The sequence below is a fragment of the Penicillium griseofulvum genome (assembly GCF_001561935.1).
Source record: "Penicillium griseofulvum strain PG3 chromosome Unknown contig_91, whole genome shotgun sequence".
NCBI classification, from domain to species: domain Eukaryota; kingdom Fungi; phylum Ascomycota; class Eurotiomycetes; order Eurotiales; family Aspergillaceae; genus Penicillium; species Penicillium griseofulvum.
Genome location: NW_024467450.1, coordinates 582,877 through 605,406, shown reverse-complemented (window position 1 = coordinate 605,406; position 22,530 = coordinate 582,877). Strand labels below are relative to the sequence as shown.

The 22,530-nt window shown below is 46.5% G+C and overlaps 7 protein-coding genes across 7 annotated transcripts; 5 read left to right on the top strand and 2 right to left on the bottom strand.

Annotated features, from left to right (window-relative positions):
* Window positions 1–935: 935 nt before the first annotated feature.
* Window positions 936–2,486, top strand: PGRI_065380 (sugar porter family MFS transporter; the record flags this gene model as incomplete). The annotated part of the gene is made up of 1 exon (XM_040794252.1): window positions 936–2,486. The coding sequence occupies one exon, from the start codon at window positions 936–938 to the stop codon at window positions 2,484–2,486; it is 1,551 nt and encodes a 516-aa protein (XP_040649502.1).
* A 604-nt stretch (window positions 2,487–3,090) lies between these two features.
* On the top strand, window positions 3,091–4,551 carry PGRI_065370 (uncharacterized protein; the record flags this gene model as incomplete). The annotated part of the gene is made up of 1 exon (XM_040794251.1): window positions 3,091–4,551. The coding sequence occupies one exon, from the start codon at window positions 3,091–3,093 to the stop codon at window positions 4,549–4,551; it is 1,461 nt and encodes a 486-aa protein (XP_040649501.1).
* Window positions 4,552–6,943: 2,392 nt separating this feature from the next.
* PGRI_065360 (serine hydrolase domain-containing protein) lies at window positions 6,944–8,858 on the top strand (the record flags this gene model as incomplete). The annotated part of the gene is made up of 5 exons (XM_040794250.1): window positions 6,944–7,469; window positions 7,530–7,643; window positions 7,708–7,734; window positions 7,788–8,022; window positions 8,072–8,858. The coding sequence occupies 5 exons, from the start codon at window positions 6,944–6,946 to the stop codon at window positions 8,856–8,858; spliced, it is 1,689 nt and encodes a 562-aa protein (XP_040649500.1).
* Window positions 8,859–11,073: 2,215 nt separating this feature from the next.
* Window positions 11,074–12,392, bottom strand: PGRI_065350 (Oxoglutarate/iron-dependent dioxygenase; the record flags this gene model as incomplete). Its single annotated transcript, XM_040794249.1, has 4 exons — window positions 11,074–11,835; window positions 11,887–12,047; window positions 12,104–12,205; window positions 12,305–12,392. 4 exons carry the CDS (start codon window positions 12,390–12,392, stop codon window positions 11,074–11,076), a joined length of 1,113 nt encoding a protein of 370 aa, XP_040649499.1.
* Window positions 12,393–15,708: 3,316 nt separating this feature from the next.
* Window positions 15,709–17,448, top strand: PGRI_065340 (tetratricopeptide repeat protein; the record flags this gene model as incomplete). Its single annotated transcript, XM_040794248.1, has 1 exon — window positions 15,709–17,448. The coding sequence occupies one exon, from the start codon at window positions 15,709–15,711 to the stop codon at window positions 17,446–17,448; it is 1,740 nt and encodes a 579-aa protein (XP_040649498.1).
* Window positions 17,449–17,611: 163 nt separating this feature from the next.
* PGRI_065330 (uncharacterized protein) lies at window positions 17,612–18,442 on the bottom strand (the record flags this gene model as incomplete). Its single annotated transcript, XM_040794247.1, has 1 exon — window positions 17,612–18,442. The coding sequence occupies one exon, from the start codon at window positions 18,440–18,442 to the stop codon at window positions 17,612–17,614; it is 831 nt and encodes a 276-aa protein (XP_040649497.1).
* Window positions 18,443–19,120: 678 nt separating this feature from the next.
* PGRI_065320 (uncharacterized protein) lies at window positions 19,121–20,716 on the top strand (the record flags this gene model as incomplete). Its single annotated transcript, XM_040794246.1, has 1 exon — window positions 19,121–20,716. The coding sequence occupies one exon, from the start codon at window positions 19,121–19,123 to the stop codon at window positions 20,714–20,716; it is 1,596 nt and encodes a 531-aa protein (XP_040649496.1).
* Window positions 20,717–22,530: the final 1,814 nt, after the last annotated feature.

Sequence of the window (22,530 nt, the reverse complement as noted above, 5' to 3'; positions counted from 1 at the left end):
AGCCAAATACGTCTACGGTGTGGACTGTGTCCTTAACCGAATCTCAACAATATTATTGTTGACTCGGAAATCTCTCGGACAAAACGGGAATGGAAATGTATCCACAAAGGGAGAATTATGATGCAGTTGTACACAAAGGACAAGGTGGCAAGAGATCTATTCCTTTTCTTTTTCGTACATGTACATAAAATACCTATTTCCCCGGGAAAAGTATCCCACGGGGAAATCCGGAGGGTAAGATGGAGTGGGAAATACAGGGCAGGTTAAATTCGAAGTTGAATTTACTATATCTTGGCACTTGGCAGTGGATAAGGCTTAATGTCATTTGAGGTTAGTCCAAGCCTTTTTTTTCCGAGTTTGCCAATGCCGAGACCGGCCCGAGTAGGTACCTGGTAGTGTGACCAAGTTTTATTTTATGTCCGGTATATCTCGGAAAATAGATTCCATTGTTTTCCCTTTTTTTCAAAATGTGTATACAATAATTGAACTGAGAGCATCATGGGAAGGATCATGCCCCCCCGTCTAGCTTAGGGTATTTGGTATTCGGCATTTCATCCAATCAGCCCTTCCCGACCCAGATTATCCCGCCACTTAACTGCAATTTTCGGCCCTAACCCCGTGGATCTAATCGGTTCTGATTCGGGAGTGGCGAAGACACGGGATCCGTACACGCCGGGACCAAGCCTACCCCGTGGAGTCGGCGTTATCGTCGAGTCACAGTCGACACTTTCGAAATTTGACTAAATTGGTGCCACTAGGGGTGGATAAATACTATCCGCTGTGGAATTCTCCATCCCACAGATGCAGGATTTTAATTTTCTGATGCGGGGTCTCCACGAGAAGGGCTGACCGGAGGATATAAACCCATGGAGAAGCCGGCTGCCCCTCTCTGTTTTTCTCATCCCTCAGAGTGACCCTTTCATATACACTCCAACATGGTCACATTATTCCGAGGAAAGGCGCTGAGCGTAGCGCAGGCGCTGCTCATCGTAGCACCGGCCTTCATTGTGTTCGGTTACAACCAGTCAGGCTTGGGCCCTCTGGCTACATTGCAGAGCTGGGTGAGCGTGTTCCCTGAAATTGACACAATCAACACAGAAGGTGCCCAGCGCGCCCATAACTCTACAGGAAAGGGTACCGTGATCGGATCCTTCCAGCTCGGTGCTCTATTTGGAGCCTTGTCGTGTACATTCCTGGGTGACCGACTCGGTCGCCGCAAGACCATCTTCTTGGGTGCTATCCTTACTATTATTGGCCAATTGCTGCAGACTGCGGCTTACGGCTTGCCACAATTCATTGTCGGCCGTATCATCCTCGGTGTCGGTGTTGGTCAATTGAGTGTTGCCGTTCCCGTCTGGCAGTCCGAGTGCACGTCAGCCAAACATCGTGGACAACACGTTGTCGTGGATGGCATCTGTATCTGCTTGGGTTATGTTCTCTGCAATTGGATTGATTTTGGTCTGAGCAAAGTCGGCGGAGCATTGCAGTGGCGCATTCCGTTGGCCATTTCCTTCTTCTTCTCCCTCGTTGTCGTGCTTTCGGTCTTCTTGCTCCCCGAGTCTCCTCGTTGGCTCGTGCGAGTTGGCCGCATCGAAGAGGCCACGAGCAGTCTCGCTGCCTACAAGGGTCTCTCTGAAGATGATGATGCCGTCCGCACTGAAATCGCTGGTATCGAGACCTCCCTTGAGAGCACAGTTGACAGCACTTCGCTCATGGATATCCTCAACTTCAAAAAGGCCGACGATGAGCGCCTTCTATACCGGTTCTGTTTGTGTGTCGCACTGCAATTCTTCCAGCAGATGTGTGGTGGAAACCTGATCTCGACATACGTGTCAACAATCTTCGAAGAGAACCTCAACATGAGCAGTGATCTCGCTCGCATTCTGTCTTCATGTGCTATGACCTGGAAGTTCCTCTGCAGCTTCATCTCCTTCTTCGCTATCGACCGACTTGGCCGCCGAAAGATCTTTATGATCAGTGGTACTGGTATGTCTGTTTGCATGACGGTCCTCGCCATCACCAACAGCTTCAAAGAAAACACAACTGCATCGATTGTTTCGGCTGTCTTCATCTTCCTTTTCAATTCGTTCTACCCCATCGGTTTCCTCGGTGGTAACTTCCTCTACTGTACCGAAGTTGCTCCTATGCGTCTCCGTGTCGCCATGTCCGCCGTCTCGACCGCGAACCATTGGCTGTGGAACTTTGTGGTTGTCATGATCACTCCTGTCGCACTTGACACCATCGGATACAAGTACTACATTGTGTACGCTGTTATCTCTGCTTGCATTCCTATCTCGGTTTACATCTTCTACCCCGAGACAATGAACCGTAACTTGGAGGCTCTCAACCATGTCTTCCGCGATGCCCAGACTCCATGGGATATTGTCTCCATGGCGCGTCACCTACCTCAGGGTGAGGCTGCTGAGGTGGATATGTACATGCGGTCGGAGGAGAAGCGTGCGATTGAGCAAAAGGAAAATGCTTAAATTATAGATTATATTTGTTAAGACGTTACCAACTGTATATACTATGTCTAACAGTGATGGAATGGATATAAATAGATGAGATCATTAGGTTGAGCCTATGAAGAATCTCAAGCACAAGTTTCATTTATTTCCCTCTTGAGGTATTCTACTGGCTACAATAATTTAGTAAATAAACTATTCCTCCAGCAGAAATCTCAACTCAACTTCTTTGTCATCTATTATTGGAACTCTATATACCATGTCATTGTCATTATACTCCTTCTTCTCCTTGTTTTCCATGATTATCCCTCGGGTTTCTTTATCCGAAGCTATATTTGGATTGTCCATGCCCCGGAGTCATTATTGTTAAATTTTAATCCTTTGTTTTTTATTCTTTGGCTCTATTTCTGGTGAACCTTCATGTTTGATCATAGTGAGGCCAACAATAACTCCCACAAAGACCTAAAGTCCAAAGCTACCTATATAATCCCCCTCTGCATGTCTGTTAGTTTCATTCCAAGATCACTATCCAACAATAAAACAAAAGTCCATTATATTTGACTTTCATTGTTTGAGTTATCCAAAATTTATCAACTCAATACTCAAGAGTATTCGTCACGCGCTGATGTGTCTCCCAAGACGCCGGTGCGATTGCAACGACGACACTGGCCATTCCGATACCCAACCTAACCGCCGACGGGAAAAGGCACCAAAGTGCGCTCAGCGTCAACCACTCCCTAAGAATTTAGGCAGAACCCCGACTCCAGCCAACCCCCAGACCAGCAATGAAGATGAAGAGAGCGGCGATGTCGAGTATGAGCCTATTTCTAGTGACCCATACTCCCTTTCAACCGGAAATCCTCGCACAGACAACCCCGAGGTAAGTGATACTGATTCCAACAAAACTTCATCTAGTGGTGACTTCCATTCCGCCCCACCAAGAAACTCGCATACAGGGATTACTCCTGAGATGAGTGAAGCCAGCCTTAGTGAGTCCCAGTATCATTCACTCCCAGAAGAGCGATCTTTTCCAGCGAGCATGCCTAGTACAGATGAATACGTCGACGAAGGGGGCTATGATGGAGCTGACGAGGGTAGTCTCGATCTGAACCAATTCGACGAAGAAATGTACGATGAATCAATAGAGCCCGAAGAAACCGGGTATTCGGATCAATCATGGTCAGTCAATTCTAGTGATCGGAGACGTCGACGGTCCATTGAGAGTCAAGCCCGCGCCGATGCTGAGTACAGGGGTCTCTTTGGAACCGGGAGTAGTAGCGGCAGCAGCAAACGACAGCGTCTTAAACACTCATCCGACATTTCAAGTGGGAGACAGAGGACTGGCGTCGAACCGACTGTAGAGGATATTACCAGGTACAGGAATATAGGAGCACAATATCAAGCATGGATAGACGACCCGGACGAGCCGAGGTGTCTAGTTCAACCGGCGACACTAACTATAGAAGAGATGGTTGACGAAACGCAGGCATTGCCGTGGACAGTGCATGAATCTTACTATACGGTCGAGCCGATGGCATTAGAAGGTGGGGATGTGGAATCGATGAATATTGCTCGTGGTGGGCCGCGATACCGCTATACACACCTCCGACGAGATCCGGGGCCGAACACGCACGAAGCTAATGAATTTGAACATCGGGTTGCTCGGGGCATTCTTGTTGCAGAGAGAATTTATAAGGAAGATGGTCCTTATTGGAGTGAGGTTGCTCGGGCTCAATATTTGCTTGATTTTAACTTGAAGACTCTGAGACATGTTTTGTTTACTGATATTGGGAATGACGAAACAGCTCCTTATATACGCCATGAACTATACCCTCGATTGGGTGTTATGTGGTCACAGGCAAGAGATGTTGATTGTATGGTATTTAAGCATGGTAGTGCTGAGTATCAGGAGCTCCTTGGTACAAAATTGGGTAAAGGCGTGGCTTGTCTTATCCTTTCATCCTTCCCTCGGGGAACAATGAAGATCACTGAGATTGTTACTTGGTGTAATACGCTCTTACCGCAGATGAGGTTTGTGATTGAACCTGTTATTGCTGCGCCTGTCACTGGGGTTACAGCTGTATGAGCTCTTTTGTTTAATTGTATCTATGGTGTTATTTAATTGGAAATTTTATAAAGATCAAAGATATATACTATTATCCTTTAGATCTCTTCTATAGTAGACCTCACCAATGTAATGCAGTGGTAAAATATTATTCCCAGGTAAAAAAAGAAGGGATATATATTTCCTTGAGTTGTGTCTTCCTACGTGCATTCTAAAAAGGATGTGGTTTCTTAGAGAAATGGTGGCTGAGCGCAGTTAGATATAAAATACAAAGACAAGGAATTTATTAGAATACGTGTATTTTAATTGGAACTGAAATGGGGATAAATATTTGAATATGTAGGGCCGTTTTTAAGGGGTCAAATAAATGCAGGGGAATGTAGGAAATTAGGGAAGGGAAGACGCGTTATGTAGGTTGGCATTTCACGGGAGCCTATATTGTTTGTCTTAGGTGATTTCTAGATTGAGTGATGATAACAAAATTGTCAACTCAATCGATATGCGGCTCAGTGGTTTAGTGGGATAATTCGTCTTTCGGGAGAAATCTCTGGTTTCAAAGTTACCTAATATAGACGAGGTCCCGGGTTCGATTCCCGGCTGAGCCCCTTTTTTTATATGTTTTTCTTACAGTTATAGAACATCGTTAGAAGACTATGGTTCATTTTTACTGCTACATGTATGCAATACTATTTATTGCAAGTGACACCTAGATAATGCGTATCAAGGAGTTGTACAAATATGACATGTTACTTTGGAGAGTTGGACGAACCTTGAAACTTTGTAAATATGACGATATGCAAGCTGAGACAACAATCGATCTACTCAAATATGCCTCCGAAAAATCAACCTCGTCACCCGTGAGTATACCTACTTGTTTGATTTAAGTCACTAAGATTAGGTAGTTTACCGTCCCCGCGGCTGGACCACCCATCTATCAATCCCTGAGATCCGCTGCGAGTAGGAAGCAAATGAATCGCTAGGTCAGACCATTGCCCAATGCTATGGTCTTGGAACAGCAACACCTGTTATTGAGGATAACAGCACGTTCACGATCTTCCAATCTAACAAGTTCTATCTCTTGGAGCGGATCAAGAATGGCGTACATGAATTCGCCTGTCGTGATATACGCGAGATAGCTATTAAGATTTCTGAGTCGTGCTTTAGAGGGCTGCGCCCAGATTCGCCCGATGTCCTCCCAGGGGCTATTTTGCCCTGATTCCTATTTCTTTTGCTTCTTTTTTTTTGTTCTTTCTATTAGCGAGAGAATATACCACACCGCCTTTGCGAATGCTATACAAGAGATCTGCAGACTCGGCTGTACAGAAAATCCGATAACTCAGGGGGCTGGCATCCAGAATGATCGACTTACTACTCCGTACGGTGTATAAGCGAGAATGAACTGACGAAGTGAAATATTCGTCGTTAAATAGTAAAATTCTCGCAAATTCCTTAATCCTATGGTAGAATGAAATTGAAACTGACTTCGTCGGACAATATGCGTCGCGAAAAGATTGCATTGACCTCTCTTTCCCCCTGTAATACCATTGTAGGAATTTTGGATTCTTTCATTCAGCTCCGGATGGAAAATTCCCCGATCAGACCCCTCGCCAGCAAACAAAGAAATCCCATCTGCCAAGGTCACTAGGCCCGGTTAGACAGAAGTAGCGTATCGCGGATGAGGACTTCGTAGTCCAGCAAACGCCAGTTCAACGCCAGACCAACGATATCTAGATCATTACATGCAACTAAGCGATAGCTTAGAGCTACTATACGTGTCTCCTAACAAAATTGGAAGCTTCGATTCAGCGGTGAGAATCATCTACACATCAACGGTCGGATACGATGGCTAGGACGGCTAGGATGACAGGGATCGTTTAGTGCCGGGGGCAGTGTATGGGCTAATTATGCGGGATCATTGCGCCCTGCTCTTTTTTTCTAGAATATTGGAACTGTTCCTCTGCATTTGTCCGGGTTTGGTTGTGCCATAGTTTCAAGGGAGTGCGAAGGGGTACACAACGCGCGAATTCCCGAGAGAAAGAGTATTCACCTGCAAAGTAGACAGGGGAGATGAAGGAGGGGAAAGGAGAATAAAGGACAAGAAAGGACAAGAAAGAAGGATAAGAAAGAAGGATAAAGGAGGGGAAAGGAGGGTAGATTGTAACTGACTACTCCGTACATAGTGATGATCCCAAGGGGGAGTTTGAGTTTAACTACTATTTTAGACTATAGACTACTACTCTTTACTCCAGACTCCAACTAACTAGGAATCCTGGGGTGTAACCCAAGTCCTTGGTAAATTGGCAATGGCATTTTTATCTGCCGAACTACATATAGGGATGCATGTCCCGGCCTTGAATGTTCGAATTTCGACTATCCATCTATTTATCAGTCAATTTATTGACCTCCCTTCATAATGCGCTTCCTGTGGGCATTATCAGCACTGGCTTTCTCGGCCGAAGCCACCAAAACAACAGGATGTCCTCTGTTGGGACCTGCATTCCCAGCACCTACTGCTTTGTCAAAGGATCCCACATTTCTCAGAAAAGCTGGAGAATTGACCTCGAAGCTCAACCAAGCTATCCATAATGGAAGCTTACCTTCCATATCGTTCGCGGCGCAGGTCTTCAGCAGTGAAGAGGAGGATACAGCATTTGGTTTCTACCACACAGATCCTCCAGTGAGAGTTGGATCTGTGGGGGTAAAGGAGGTAGATGAGAACAGCATGTTCCGCATTGGAAGTATATCAAAGCTGTGGACTATGTTTCTCTTCATGACCTTTGAAGGGACACGGTACTTCCACGAGCCCGTTTCGAAATACGTTCCCGAACTGCGAACAAATTACACCGCAAGACAAGCAAAAGATTCAATTAACTATCTAAAATGGAGCGATGTGACTATCGGCGAACTGGCTAGTCACCAAGCGGGCCTTGCAAGAGACTGTATGATGATCATAGCCCGTCCAGTGCACAAAGTGAAAGAATGCTGACCTTGAATTCTAGATGCATTTGGAGATCTCAGCTTTCAGCCGAAACTGATGCAGACCATGGGATTCCCTTCGCTGCCCCAAAAAGAGAAGATGACTTGTGGGAATCAGCATCAGTGTAATAGGAAAGGTAAGCCAATTGTGTCTGCTCACATCATAACACGAGGCATTCGGCTGACGGGAATATTCTCAAGACTTTTTCCATGGCATTCTACGATCAAGTAAGTATGGCGATTCCGCTGAACCTCGAAATACCTCTAACGTGACCCATTAGGCCCCTTGGCTTCGACCTCACACACACCAATCTATTCGAACGCAGGATATCAAATTCTTGGCTACGCATTAGAGTCAATCGCAAAAGCCGACTACAAAGACATATTAATGGACCGTCTTATCAAGCCACTCAACTTGACTCGGTCCTGTCTTCAAGCCCGAGACCCCAGCTTGGCCGTTATTCCCTACAATGAAACAGCCAGTTGGTTTGGCTATGATATTGGCGAAGAAGCTCCGTAAGTGCCGATTAACTGTTTGGAGTATACATAGCTTACACATTTTTAGTGCTGGGGGCATTTTCTCTTCCGCAAAGGATATGGCTACTTTCGGCCGTGCTGTTCTTTCCAGCTCCCTGGTTGACCCTGCCGTGACAAGACGGTGGATGAAGCCATTAACACACACCTCATCCCTGCAACATTCCGTCGGCGCCCCCTGGGAAATTTATACATTTTTGACACCCCGACGGGTCGATCTCTACACCAAAGCCGGCGACATCGGAATGTATTCCAGTATGATGGGTCTTTCACCAGACCACAACACCGGTATCACGGTTTTAGTTGCCGGTAGTGACTCTCACAAGATGACAGCGACGATCTCGGAGATGGTTTCCGACATTATGCTTCCCGCGCTCGACGAAGTCGCTAAAAAGCAAGCTCTCAAACGATTTGGGGGTACATATGCCTTGAACAGAGGTTCTTCTCATTCCTCGATTACCATCACCGCTGATGACGGGGCTGGCTTGGTAGTCTCGGAATGGATCAGCAATTCGGTCGATATGATCGAGACTTTGATGAGTCTGCAAAAAGTGACGGATCGCTCTAAGATAAGCATTCGTCTACAGCCTAGCGGCCTGGAGACCCCAGGAAAGATCTCCTTCTTGGCTGTTATCTATTCTCTTCCTGTGTCGCAAGATGCGGGACCCATTGCCGGATCCTGCTTTTCGTGGATTTTGCTCGAGTCCATGGTTTATGGCAACGTGGGTGTCCCGGAATTTGATTTCACACTTAATCATGATGGGAATGCGACGAGCTTATCCCCTCGGGCGTTGCGTGTTACTCTTCCTAGGGTCTAATGTGCCGACAAGATTTCATGCTTATTGCTCATGTTTTGAATTCGGTGTTAATTCTATTCCTTACTGTACAGAGTTACCCTACATATGTATCAGTGCTGCGATGTCGATTAGCCATGTCTGAATGTTTGAAGACTATAAGTCCATCTAGAAAGAAGAAATAATTGTTACAAATACCATCATTGCTAAGATTTAGAGAGTCTCGTGGGCCTACCAATGGTCTATCTGATACCTGATCTAACGGTTCACCTCAAATATACCAGCCTCGTTCTCCGGCAGTTTCGACCCCTATTAATGGGACTTTATTCAATGGCACAACAGGGCTAGGATTATGAATACTGGCTACCATCTGTGAGTGAAAAATCTCAAGGCTTGATGACAATTCTTGATCTTATACTTTAGGTAAATTGATGACACTTCCAACGCTTAGGCTCAGTAGCTCATTCATTGATATAACTACCTAAGAAAGTGCGGCGGGGAATAACGCAAAGTGCCAATCGATTGAATTGTCCAGATCCAACTCACACTTTGTGACATGGAAAGATAACGACCTTGGCTCCATCAGAATTGCTGTGTCAACACAAAGCACAGGACGGCAGTGAAAACACGAGACGGTATCTTGGGTCTGTCTGGTGGGTGTTTCGATAAACAGACTATCATGGGCTGGCTCTGAAGGACGGCAGAGGAAACACGAGACAGGTATCTTGGGTCTGACTGGTGTCGGGTTGAGATATCGCTCAAAGTGCTCATTGTAATTTTCAGGCGATCGGATTCCTTGCTCGCTTGCTCGCCTTGCGTTCCTGATGGACAACGGCTAGGTACCAAAAATATGGTCAGCCAATACTGTTGGAGATGACCCATAACATGTTCCGCGTGGCGTTCCATCTCAGCATTCGTATTCTTTGAAGCAGGAGGTGCGACAAATCGCTTACCAATATATCCGAGAATTTGTCCCTCCCCTGCGCTGACATGCCCAGTCCGGTTCATTTTGGTAAGAAGAAGGTTTACCGTTTGTCCGTAACCTTCCGACTTCCTCGCTGTACCACACAGTGTAGTCACATTGACTCGGATACTCCAACTTCTGCGCGGCAACAGGAAGCCGAAAGGACACAGATGAGACTCAACTGGTGGCCTTGGATAGCAAGATTCAGACTGACCAACAGTCGGGCTTGCCTCTGGTTCATTGTTTCTGTTCTTGTACATGACAAGAGGTCAGGGGTATTTCATCGTTATATTGCAAAGACAAGCAAGCATCTATAAGAACTGGTTAGAGAAACATGCTTGCTAGAATAATTTGAGCAGACTTACCACAAAGGAAAATAGCAAAAGAAACCGTTCCTTTTGTCATGCATGATCCATGCAATCATCTCTGCAGCTTCTTGCCTTGGCGTCCATTATAGACATCGTCATTCTACCGACGCGTCTGGATGAGGTCAACGACTGTTGCAGCAACATTTATATGGGGTCAGCTGGGATAGGATGGGTAGCACTTGATTGGATCGTGGATTTGAGTGCCGGCAGAATGAGGGAATCTTTAGAGTCGAGACTGTCCAAGGGCTGGAAATGACAAATGAAACCGTTCCGTTCGTCGTGCATGATCCACGCAATCATTTCGGCTCTTTCTTGCATCAGCACTCAATATAGACATCGCTATTCTACCGACGCTTCCGGAATCAACGACTGTTGCAGCAACAGTTATATGGGGTCATTTGGGATAGGATGGGCGGCACCTGATTTGAGACTTGATTTAAGTGCCGGCAGAATGAGGGAATCTTCAGTTTAGACTCTTCAAGGGCTAAGGCATCCACATTGCGGTTAGCAACTTGTCTTGTTATGTATCAATAGTGTCAACGTACCCTTGAAGATGATGCAGGCAAACTCTCGAATTCAGCCATTTTGAAGCCGAGTGGACTAATTTCGCTCAAGTTGGTACTCAAAAGTCCCAAGTCACCCGATTATGCCACTTACTAGTGGGACGAGGGATAAAGGTGGTAATGTCTGGAAAGGACCTCAGAACATTTGTAGGGATTTGGATGAAAGCTTGCAAAGTGATTTGAGAAGGTTGGAGAAGAGAAGTATTTTAGGACGTGAACGAAATGTTTTTGAGTTAAAGCTCCTTCCTCAAATGGTTGAAGTTATTGAGGAAGCCACGACCCACCCGAAACAAAACAAAGTCACGAGACATCAAAGTAGGAATATTGGAATATCTACATGTAGACTAATCGTAATACTTAGCTACCACGCCCCCAATAATAGGCTGATCCCCAATTTCACTATGAGGCACACCTCTGTCAACTCCCTTAGCCACCCTCGCCTTCACCCACTCACCAGCAGTGATACCAGCCGCACTATTATCGGTTGTCTGGTCATATCCTAGACGATACAACACTTCACTCACAACCGGTCGCAGCTCTAGACTATCCTCTGGTCGAACAAAGTATAAAACACCCAGACGGTCTACATTTCTCTGATCCGGCGGTGGTGCAACGACACGATGTATGCTACTCTTAAGGAAGCCGTTGGTAAGGAAATGGAGTGAGTCTGCGAGATTCACCGTGATGCTCCCGGGATACGGCTTAACCCACTTCCACTCGCCCTCCGGGGTGCGAACCTGCAGTGCGGCAACGGGTTGACGGAATAGCAGGGTTAAGCTGCCAAAGTCGGTATGGCCCTTGGACCAGATCCCCGCGGCCTTTTCGTTTTCTTCATCGGTACGCCGGTGGTACTTCATGTACCGTAGGTGGCAGTCGCTTTTCTCATCGTAGCGATGAACCTTTAGGAAATAGTCCTCAGGTAGCTCGAGGATGATGGCAAAGAGCGTGAGAAGCTTGCCAGCAATTTGGTCATGGATATGGCGGGCGAAGCCCTCGATGACAGGACGATTGTGATTTACAATGTCAGGCTGGGGAAGCTCAAGGGCTGGGATAAATTTTGGGATGTTATAGATCTCTGTCTTGTCGTAAACACCCGGACTGGTTTCCTGTGGAATATTAAAGATGATTTCGCGCCATATTATCGATTTTCGACTTACCCGGAGACCCATTGGCTTGTAGCCATTGTAGCCGCCTTTCTCAAGCTCCGCGCGGAACTTAAGTTTCTCCTCTAATGGGAGATTGAAGATCTCCTTGCCAATAGAGAATTGGCGGTCGACATCTTCCTGCGAAAGGCCGAAGTTGGTAATATAAAAGAAACCTAGAGCTAGATAAGTATACAAGAATCGAGATCGCCAGCTGTAATTGTACACTGACCTATATTTTGGATAGCATCAAAAAGTTGTCTGGCTAACTGTTCTTTACCACCAGGTTGGTCAAACAGAGACAGATCCAAGGTGGCGAGGTCCGCCCAGTCCACTACATGCAAGTCACACGTTAGCCGTGTCTCAGCTATCTGCCTCGCTCAAATCCTGGACATTGCACCAGAGAATGAGCAAAGGACGCAAGAAAACCTACGATCAAAAGTAGTCTCTGGGACCTGGTTGTACGTCGGGATATCAGACCCCGTAGGAGTTGGGGCTGGAGGTTGAGTCAACGCTTCCATGGCTTGTGAAAATGGTTGTAATCAAATATGCAAATGGATATAATCACAATAACTTAGGATAAAACAGCTTTATTATGGAGACAATGGGGTAGATTGGGGCTATATATAGTTGAGATGGGGGGGGGGGGAGGGTTTATTAAGATCGCCATAGTCGGTAGTCGGCTGAATGCATGGCCCAGAACTCTGGCTTAGGAGTTTGCACCCCATGATTAGTAGGGCTGTTCATTTCAAATCTGATATAGCAACTAAGAATCCATTCCAATCGGGTAATTTCTAGCTCTATTCCACTAATACCCCGCGAGGTCGATACATGGAGTGCAGGTGGACCTCTTCCAGATCTCATCATGATATCCTCCGTTTGCGTGATCAGGACCAAAACCGTGACTAAATCACGACTTTCGCCACTTTAGATTATTCAACGATATAACATTGGAAGCTCCTGTATAGCCAAAATAAAGGCTTTTTATGATAACACAATGAATCTTAACAACTCGATTTTACTAAGTCCCGCCGCGATAGAATTTGAAAATAACAGATTGATCCCAAACGTATCCGAAGAGGCCAGTTGCCCCTGTAGATCAAAAGCCCATCGACTACTCCATGTAGTATCTATCAACTGGACAATACAGTATGACCTAGTCCGTACCATTTGCAATTCTTATAGGCTATGATACAATTTCTACTCTGTTGGGCTTGGAGCTTGGTTTAAGCTTTTATAATGTTTCTCGGAGGGTTTCCATGCTGATAAAAGAGGGACTTGAATATCTAATAATGACTGCTCGTGTTAAACTGGGACTGTCAACTGAGACCTTTTAACCTTGTACCGCCGAAAGCAACATCTCGACAATGGCGGACAAAGAAATCGCCCATACCTCATCCAAAGACTTGGGTAGCACAACAGCCACTGATATTGCTTTAACCACTGGCAGCAATACCAACCATGATCTTCATTTTGCTAAACGTGGCGAAGCTTCCACAGCAGCCTCATCAAGTCAGGAAACCATCGACGGCTATGACCCGGAGCTTATGAGTGGTAGAACACTGCTCACAACCGAAGAAGAGAAGAAATTACTACGCAAGATCGACTGGCGGTTAATGACAATTTGTTCTCTTATCTTTATGTTCAAGAATCTTGATAGCAACAATGTGTGTATACACAGCCATCCTGACAAGGATACTCGTGTGTTATATCACAACTAACAGCCCGCAGGCATCTAATGCTCGCATAATGAACAAGGGAACGGACCAGAATATTATGACACAGCTTGGAATCACATCTAACGAGTACAATCTCGTGACTGTTCTTTACTATGTAAGGCATTCACCAAGTCCTGAACCAAGTACCGCGGCATATCGCTAATCATGAACGTGCTAGGTGCCATACATTGTGCTAGAAGCGCCCTCAAATTTACTACTCAAGAGATTCTCTCCTTCGAAATGGCAGTCAAGGATCATGATTAGCTGGGGTATCGCTCTCATGTGCAATGCTGCCGTGAAGAATAAAGGCGGTTTATATGCGACACGGTTCTTGCTGGGAGTAGTACGTCTCCGTTCTAATAGGTCTCATGGTTTCAGGATGGAAAGGACTAACACTGCAATAGGCTGAGGCTGGACAGTTTCCAGGTGTCATTCTCCAGATGACATACTGGTATCGCCCGGACGAGATGTCTTTACGACTCCTCTACTTCTGTAAGCTGCACACCATCCGTTTCGAAAAAGTTTGCGCTAGTTCTAACTTTATCAACTCATATAAAGATATTTGCGGAAATGTCTCGGGTATCTTCGGTGGTCTTCTTGCTTATGCGTTTGACACCGTGTCTGGGGCTGGGGGGCTTTCTGGATGGCAATGGTAGCCCAATCCTATGTCCGCTGTTCTTGAATCCTTACTAAAATTATTCTAAGGCTGTTTCTCACAGAGGGTATTGCAACCGTCATTTTTGGAGCTGCGATTTGGTTCCTACTGCCTGACTGTAATATGCCCCTTGTTTTATCCCACAAGTTCCAGTGGCTAATATGAAAGTACGGTGTAGTTCCCGAGACAGCTAACTGGTTGACTGAAAGGGAAAAGAAGTTTATACAAGCCCGACTTCCATCTAATGCTCCTCGTGCAAACGAGAAAAACTTCCAGCTACGTGAAGTTATCGAATCGTTGAAAGACCGAAGGCTATGGCTATTCACGTCAATCTGGGCCACCTTTACTGTTGGAACAAGCGGCGTCACTTTCTATCAATCAACAGTCATTGCCAACCTTGGCTACACGTAAGTCATGCACTTTCCCGCATCCAGAAGCCAACGGATGACCTCAGCCAGCATTGCTAACAGTTTCCTAGGAGCATTGCTCAAGCCCAACTCCTCAATATCCCCATTACAATTTGCGGTCTTCTGTTCATCGCGGCTACAGGAATTACAGCAGACCGTAGTCGGGTACCCCGGCCATTATACCCACTTACTTTCCTTCTCATCATCATAAGCTGTTACGGCGTGTTCGTTGCCTATCCGAGTAATGGTGCAATCTACGCGGTAACGCTGATTGGAAATGCCTTGACCGCTGGATGGTATCCGGTCATGTGGTGAGTTTTATTGTCCTAACCCGATCCAGATATTCATGTACAACTTACACTGCAATGATAGGCCATGGCGTGTACAGACCACCTCTCGGGCTACGGGATCCGCCTTCTCTATCGGATTTGTCAACAGCTATGGCCAAATTGGAGGTGCCATTGGCCCACAATTATTTCAAAGCATGTATGCTCCACACTACACAGTGCCATTTTCCGTGGCCATGGGCCTTGTGGGTATTTGCGCGATCTTGACGGTAGTAACGTGGTGGGTGACTTGGGACACGGAGCGTGACACGAGAAGGTTGAAGCTAGCTAAAATTGCAGCAGAGAGAAGAGGAGAGGCAATTTTGGAAGATGTTGTTGACAATGACTTGAAGAATCATTAGAGAAGAGCTATTGAGAAGGATAGATAGATTGAGACCCTATATACAAGCTCTAGATCATAGACCAAGTCCAACGGTCATCCACACCCTTTAAAAAAGCGCAATGAATAATTTACATGATATATAGCTATAAAAAGTAATATTTGATGATCGTGATGGTAAATATTTATTTACCCCCAAGATTCAATTCCTCCGCTTCATGCAGTTAGTAAAAAAAGGTCCGAGAGTCGAATCACAATGGAGTGATCTAACAGAAAAACCCTCCGACTCCATACATATCCCCCACAATTTGTGGGAACTTCTCTCAGATAGATAATCTTCATATTTGCACAGTTTCTAACCAGGCTGGTATTCATATCATCAGCTTGAAAAATGGACTCCTTCAACACGCAACTGCCAAGAACTTCAAGCGACCCCTACTTCAATTTGGGAACATTGAGTCGCAAAGTCAGTACCAATTCACAAGAAGCCCAGATATGGTTTGATAGGGCACTTGTTTGGACATATTGCTTTAATCATGATGAAGCAATCGCCTGCTACAAGCAGGCAATCCTGCACGACGAGAACTGCGCCATGGCCTATTGGGGAATATCTTTCTGCTCGGGGTCTAATTACAACAAAACATGGGCGCTGTTCGACGAAAGAGATCGAGTCAATGCAATCAAGCAGTGTTATATATTTTCCCAAGAAGCGCTGAAGCGGGAAAACAATGCGTCAGATTGGGAGCAAGCGCTCATCAAGGCTCTTGCAAAACGCTATCCCAACGATGATCCGAGTAGAGATCTTGCTGGATGTAGCCGAGCGTACGCCGATGAAATGAGAGAGGTGTATAAAAAATTCGGTACCGAAGATTTCGACATTATCACTCTCTTCGCCGATGCATTGATGAATTGTGCTCCGCGAAAGTTATACGACGCCTCCACGGGGCTCCCGATAGAATCTTCACCAGTATTCGAAGTAAAAGACCTACTTGATCGGGCGTTGAAGATGCCGAAAGTCGAAGTGCATCCAGGTCCCGCGCACATGTATATCCATCTGATGGAAATGTCCGCGACTCCTGAGGCTGCTCTGCCGGCAGCAGAGATGATCCGCGAAATATTCCCCGATACAGGCCACACCTTCCACATGCCTGCGCATATCGATGTTCTTGTGGGCGATTATCGACGCGCTGTGGAATACAATCTGAAAGCGACCGTTGCAGATGACAAATACTTTGAATTGAATGGCGGCTTGACGTTCTACAGCTACTATCGCCTACACGACTATCACTCCCTCATCTATGCTGCAATGCTTGGTGGAAAATCAAAGGCAGCGTTGTCAGCGACGGATCGAATGGAAGCGACTATCACGGAAGAAATTCTTCGGGTTGAAACACCTGCGCTTGCGAACTGGATGGAATTTTTCAAGGCTGTCAGAGTCCATGTACTCATTCGCTTTGGAATGTGGGAAGAACTCAAAAAACTCGACCCGCTAGAAGACAAGGATCTATATTGTGTGACGAATGTTATGCGACACTATGGAAAGGCCATTGCGTATGCGGCCACCTCTCAGCTTAACGAAGCTGAGAAAGAGCGAGAACTCTTCGAAATCGCTTCCAAGCTCGTTCCTCCAACTCGTCTCGACTTCCCTAACAAAATAACCGACATTCTTAAAGTAGCATCTGCTATGCTAGATGGCGAAATTGGGTATAGAAGAGGTGATTATGAGGAAGCATTCTGCAGATTACGGGAAGCAATTACTCTGGAAGATGAGTTACCTTTCGCTGAGCCATGGGGGTGGATGCTTCCAGCTCGACACGCATATGCAGCCCTTTCATTGGAACAAGACAGAGTTGAGCAAGCTGCACAGGCTTACGCTGAAGATTTGGGGCTCTCCCCAACCCCCAAACGTGCCCATCAACACCCGAATAACGTTTGGGCTTTGCATGGTTACCACGAGTGCCTTCAACTTTTGGGTCGTCATGCGGAGGGAAACATTATCAAGAAACAACTTTCCCTTGCTCTTGTGGAGGCAGATGTTGAAATCACATCTTCATGCTTTTGTCGGCTTGGGAAGTTGCCTTCTTCTAAAGTCAATGGCTGCCACAGTGTCGAGTCGAAGTGTAAGGACTAGAACACTTTGAGTAAATGAACATTATCTCACTGGCTTCTCGTTTATCATACGTAGAAAGACATAACAGGTAACTCGCGCTCACAAGATACGGAATAAATAACCATGCCCGGATTTCATAGTCTTTAGTAACACCGTAAAAGAATATATGTCATAAACACGGGTATCACACAACGGCATCTGCAACTTGCTTGATCATCCCGCGAACTTCATCGACGATACGGAAGCAAGGCATCAACTTCCGCGCTACCGGATCATGGGGACACAGATCGAGCGGGTCATGATCAGCAGCATCCTTCTTTCTCCGACAATAGTCTTCAGAATCAGAGCAAGTTTCATGGCCGACCATGTGACGATTGCGTTGTCGCTGTGCAAACTGATTTCCCAACACCGAAAGCCGTTCGGCATCTGCCTGAAGGCCGTGCACGACGAGATCTCGGAGTTTCTCGCCTTTTATTTGTAAATTCAGCCCTGAAGGCATTCCCCCGGAGTCAAGATAGACAGTACTTGTCTCATTCCTGATGTCAAGCTCAGTACAGTGTTTATTCAGCCAGCGGAGGTATTTTTGGTAGCCAGAAGTTGTTTCGAGCATAAGTTGGCCGATGAGGAGCACATTTTGAACCGTTAGTCGAGGCGGTTTGGACACGTCGTAGCACATAGGACAGGTAAGTAATCTCTCCGTGAGGGATACTCCTGTGCGAAGCATCGGAACGATATCGTGTGATATATTCGCGTGGCTCAATTTCCGCACTAGATCGGAAACCTCCTCGTCGCATTTACAAGATTGGGAGAACGATACAGGAGAGACGTATGCATCCAAGGCTATTGGAGGTATCTCGGGGTCGTACAGTTCGTTCTGACTTGATGTCTGCAATAGCCCAATGGGAAAGGAACAAATATCGCCGTTCTGGAGCATCTCCCACTGGGAGGAATCGAATCCGCAGTTTCCGGACAGATCGTACGGTGATGAATCGAACTCACCGATTCCCATTAGCATATTGACTGATTCATTATGACCAAAAGTCGACTGAGATATGCCAGTCGAGGAGAAATGCGAGGAGGTTGAGGATCCTGTTCGCTCCTCTTCATTCGGCAAGTCGCAGTCTGGTTCCTCTTGTCGGACACGCTTTCTTGGCCTTCCTGGGGCACCTTTTTCTTTGAATTTACAAGTCAATGCTAACCCCCTGCAACGAGAGCAACCGCTCTTTTCACCTGAGCATCTGAGCTTCCGTGACCCTATGTATCATTAGTTAGAGATTTAGGAGAGTAGATAACGGATCGTACGGCATGCTTCGCAGGAGTTTCGCTGTCGGGAATTCATATGAATGTGTTTGATTTAAGGATACCGAGATCGGAAGTTGTTGAGGTGAAGGACGATTGGTCATCCTGCGCTGCCATGGCGTCAACCGAGCTTCGAGCGGGGTACATCAACAACAGCAACAGCAACAGCCTAATTTATATGAATCGTTCCTTAAAAAAGGAATGCATCGTAGGAAAGAATAAATGCTCGAGTATTGCGTGTCCTTCTGAATGTCAAATGTTTGGAGCTGTGGTTTGCGAGTTTCTTCTCCAAAAACCTCCGAGAAAAACCACCCGAGGTTTCGCTTGGCCGTTATTTGAATGATTCTCTCCCCCATTTTAACGAAGATAATTCCAATTCTAGCTGGATAGCAAAATGGTTAAATATATAACCGCCCGCGAGTTGCGTCGGCATTGGGTAAATCACCTTGAAATTGCCCTCCTCGACGTCCGCGAAGAAGGCCCCTATTCCGAGTCCCATCCACTGTTCGCATTGAGTGTGCCAGTCTCGGAGATTGAAAAGAAATTGCCCCCATTGGTCCCTCGATTGTCGGCCCCGATTGTTTTTTACGACGATGGGGAAGGTTATGTAGATCGAGCTGCCGCCCGGATATTAGCCATGGGGTATCAGGATGTTGCAATCCTGGAAGGTGGGCTCTCAGGCTACGCCCTTGTTGGCGAGGTCTATCGCGACGTCAATGTGCCATCCAAGGCATTTGGCGAGCTCGTCGAATCCATCAACCATACCCCATCCTTATCTGCCCGGGATGTCAAGGATGTTCTGGAGAGCGAGAGCGACGTGGCTGTTTTGGATGCCAGACGTTTTGAGGAATATAATACAATGAGCATTCCTCGTGGGCGCAGTTGTCCAGGGGGGGAACTTCTGTATCGCTTTTTTGAGGCTGTACCATCTCCAGAAACCACAGTCGTCGTCAATTGTGCGGGTCGAACGCGGAGTATTATTGGGACCCAAACTTTGATCAACTCTGGAATCCCGAATAAAGTGGTTGCGCTCCGAAACGGGACGATCGGGTGGACACTGGAGGGGTTGGAACTGGAGACTAAAAAGACGGAACGGGTTCCACGGCCTTCGGACGAGGCTTCGAAAAAGGCACAAAAACGTGCTGAATCGTGGGCCAATCACGTCGGTGTCTCTTCCATTGATGGCAATCAGCTCGCTATATTTACTGCAGAGTTGGGAAACCGAACGCTGTACCTGTTAGACGTGAGAGATCCCGAGGAGTACGCCCTCGGACACCTGGCTGGCTTCTCCAATGCCCCTGGTGGTCAGTTGGTACAAGCCACCGATGAATGGGTCGGTGTTCGAGGGGCTCGCATAGTTTTATACGACAAGGACGGTGTGCGAGCGCGCATGGCAGCCAGCTGGCTCTTTCAACTCGGATGGGAGGTGTATGTCTTGGAAGAGCAACCCCGAGTGGCTGATGGACTTCCTTTACCTAAAATCCCTTCGTGGCATTCTTCAAAGGACGGTGCTATCACGATCGATGACCTCCAAAACCTCACAGCAGCGACAATCGTCGATCTCGCCCGCAGTTCATCTTACCGGAAAGGCCATATTCCAGGCGCATGGTTTGCTTCTGGACCCGAACTGGCCCGAGACTTAAGAGCTATCGATGGTGATGGCCCCATCGTGCTGACCTCACCCGATGGTGACGTCGCTGCTATGAATATTGACGATGCACGCAATTCAGTCTCGCGCGAAGTTTATTATTTGGCGGGAGGGACAACAACCTGGGTAGCTGCCGACCATCCCCTCGAGACCGACACGCGGTGGCTGTCGCAGCCAATTGACGTGTATAAGCGGCCGTATGAAGGGACAAGCAACGGTCGCGAGGATATGCAAGGGTATCTCGACTGGGAGTATGGGCTTGTCGCACAACTTGCGAACGATGGGGTGGCAGGGTTTCATGTTGTGCGGGACTCGCGTGGCGGGCAGGGGAAGTTGAATTGATTGGAGGCAAAGACCATTTTGATATTGGATCTCCCAGTCGAAGCTAGCGAACTTGGCAGAAACGATAGTGTCGGACATACGGCATTTTATTTCATAACTGCCGTTCGTAGCTTTTCTCCAACCACAATGTCCATATAATCAATGTAGATTTTATTAACACCAGGAAAGCCCATAAAGCCCATGGCCCAACCCACCCCAACCTACAAATGGATTGGGCTTTGGGTCCGGTCCTTAGGCCCACCGGTGGGTTACAGGCCTAGGGTAGAAGCCATTGGACTTTAGTGGGGCTTAATGGGCCCCAAACAGTATATACATGCTAAGGATTTAGGTGCCAAGTGAAGTTGAACCTCCTTTTTCTATTATTTTAATTACGCTTTGTTTTACCCGCGTCTCTAGGCGTTTTCCTTAAGGTAATATTCTACTATGTATGTATTTAAATGATTCAGAGCTTAAATATTCAACTGAAATTCCCCATTCAATCAACTACTCAGTATTTGACAACACTGCCCACGATTCTTATTTTAAGTTACCACCTACTCGAAATTGTTTAGCTCAGGAATCAATGATAATCCGTAATCTAGCTGTGGTTAGTTTATGGCCTTTAATAAATCCTTTCGGTCATGTCTACAGATGGCATAGTAATGCGGTCCAATATATAGTAAGAGAATAAGCAATTTATAGAGTATGAGGAGTAACCACGGAGAGATGTACGATGTATTGTCATCAAATGCATGTCTTTTTTACTGTGTAAAATGTAATTATTACAGTGGTGACAGAATATATGGCAGAATTGCTGGTCGCACCTAATCAGGAAGGCGATACTAAAAAATGAGGCATTCCCAGGCAGGAGGGGAAGGGTTGTCAGATTAAGACAGGGGGAGTTATTTTACCAATCCCTATATTAATCATTGTGACAAGGTCTTAATTTCCTGTACAAATTAATCTCGATTTTTCCCTAGAGCATCCATCATTACACAAGGGAAAAATATTGAAAGAATAGAGAGATCTACTTTGTTGTACATATAATTGTCAGAATGAAAGAAGAGGCTAACCATAGATATAATGCGTTATGCATTTGCTCCAAAAATATTTAGTACGGCGACAATAAGGTAGGCGGGTAGGGAACCATGGGGACGGGAAACTCCCACTCCCGTCCGGATGCTAACTGTGGTTAGTTTAGTGCATCCATAAATGGTTAGCGCCGTCGATCTTTGGGAAATATCCATGGGTAGGGAATTCCCGACCCTTCCCGGCGGGAAGTGGCCGGCGGGATGGCGTAAGGCGTAACGGTAAAACGCCATCTGGCATTCCTTTGGTAGGGACGAAGAATAGTGGGGCCTATTTTTCTGAGAAACCTAGAGGACTCCGGTTCAAATCCCACTGCTGGCTCGAAACATCTACCAAAAATTGACTGTCCTATCCTGTTCGGAGCGAGAATCTTGTAGTCCTAAGGGATGTCACCCTCTATAGGCTACATCCCTCATCAAAAAAAGGAAGGGCGGGTTTTACCTCAATCAAGCAAAAACCACACATCGGAGACGGGATGGCTTATCCACGTAATCAAAAATAACTGAATGAAGTTGTCTTCTGTGATTGCACTCTATGTACATAATTCCGGAGCTTGGCACATCCTATACCCCATTGGAGATTTGAAGGGGCAAGGTAGACAGGGCCGTAAAGGCTCTGCCTTCGCTCCTTCCGACGTTAAAAATCTACTACTACTACTACTACTACTACTCCCGGCAGGAAGTGGGAATGGGAACGGGAAGAAGGTGCTTATTTCCCTACCCTACCCCACCCAATGTAACTCACTG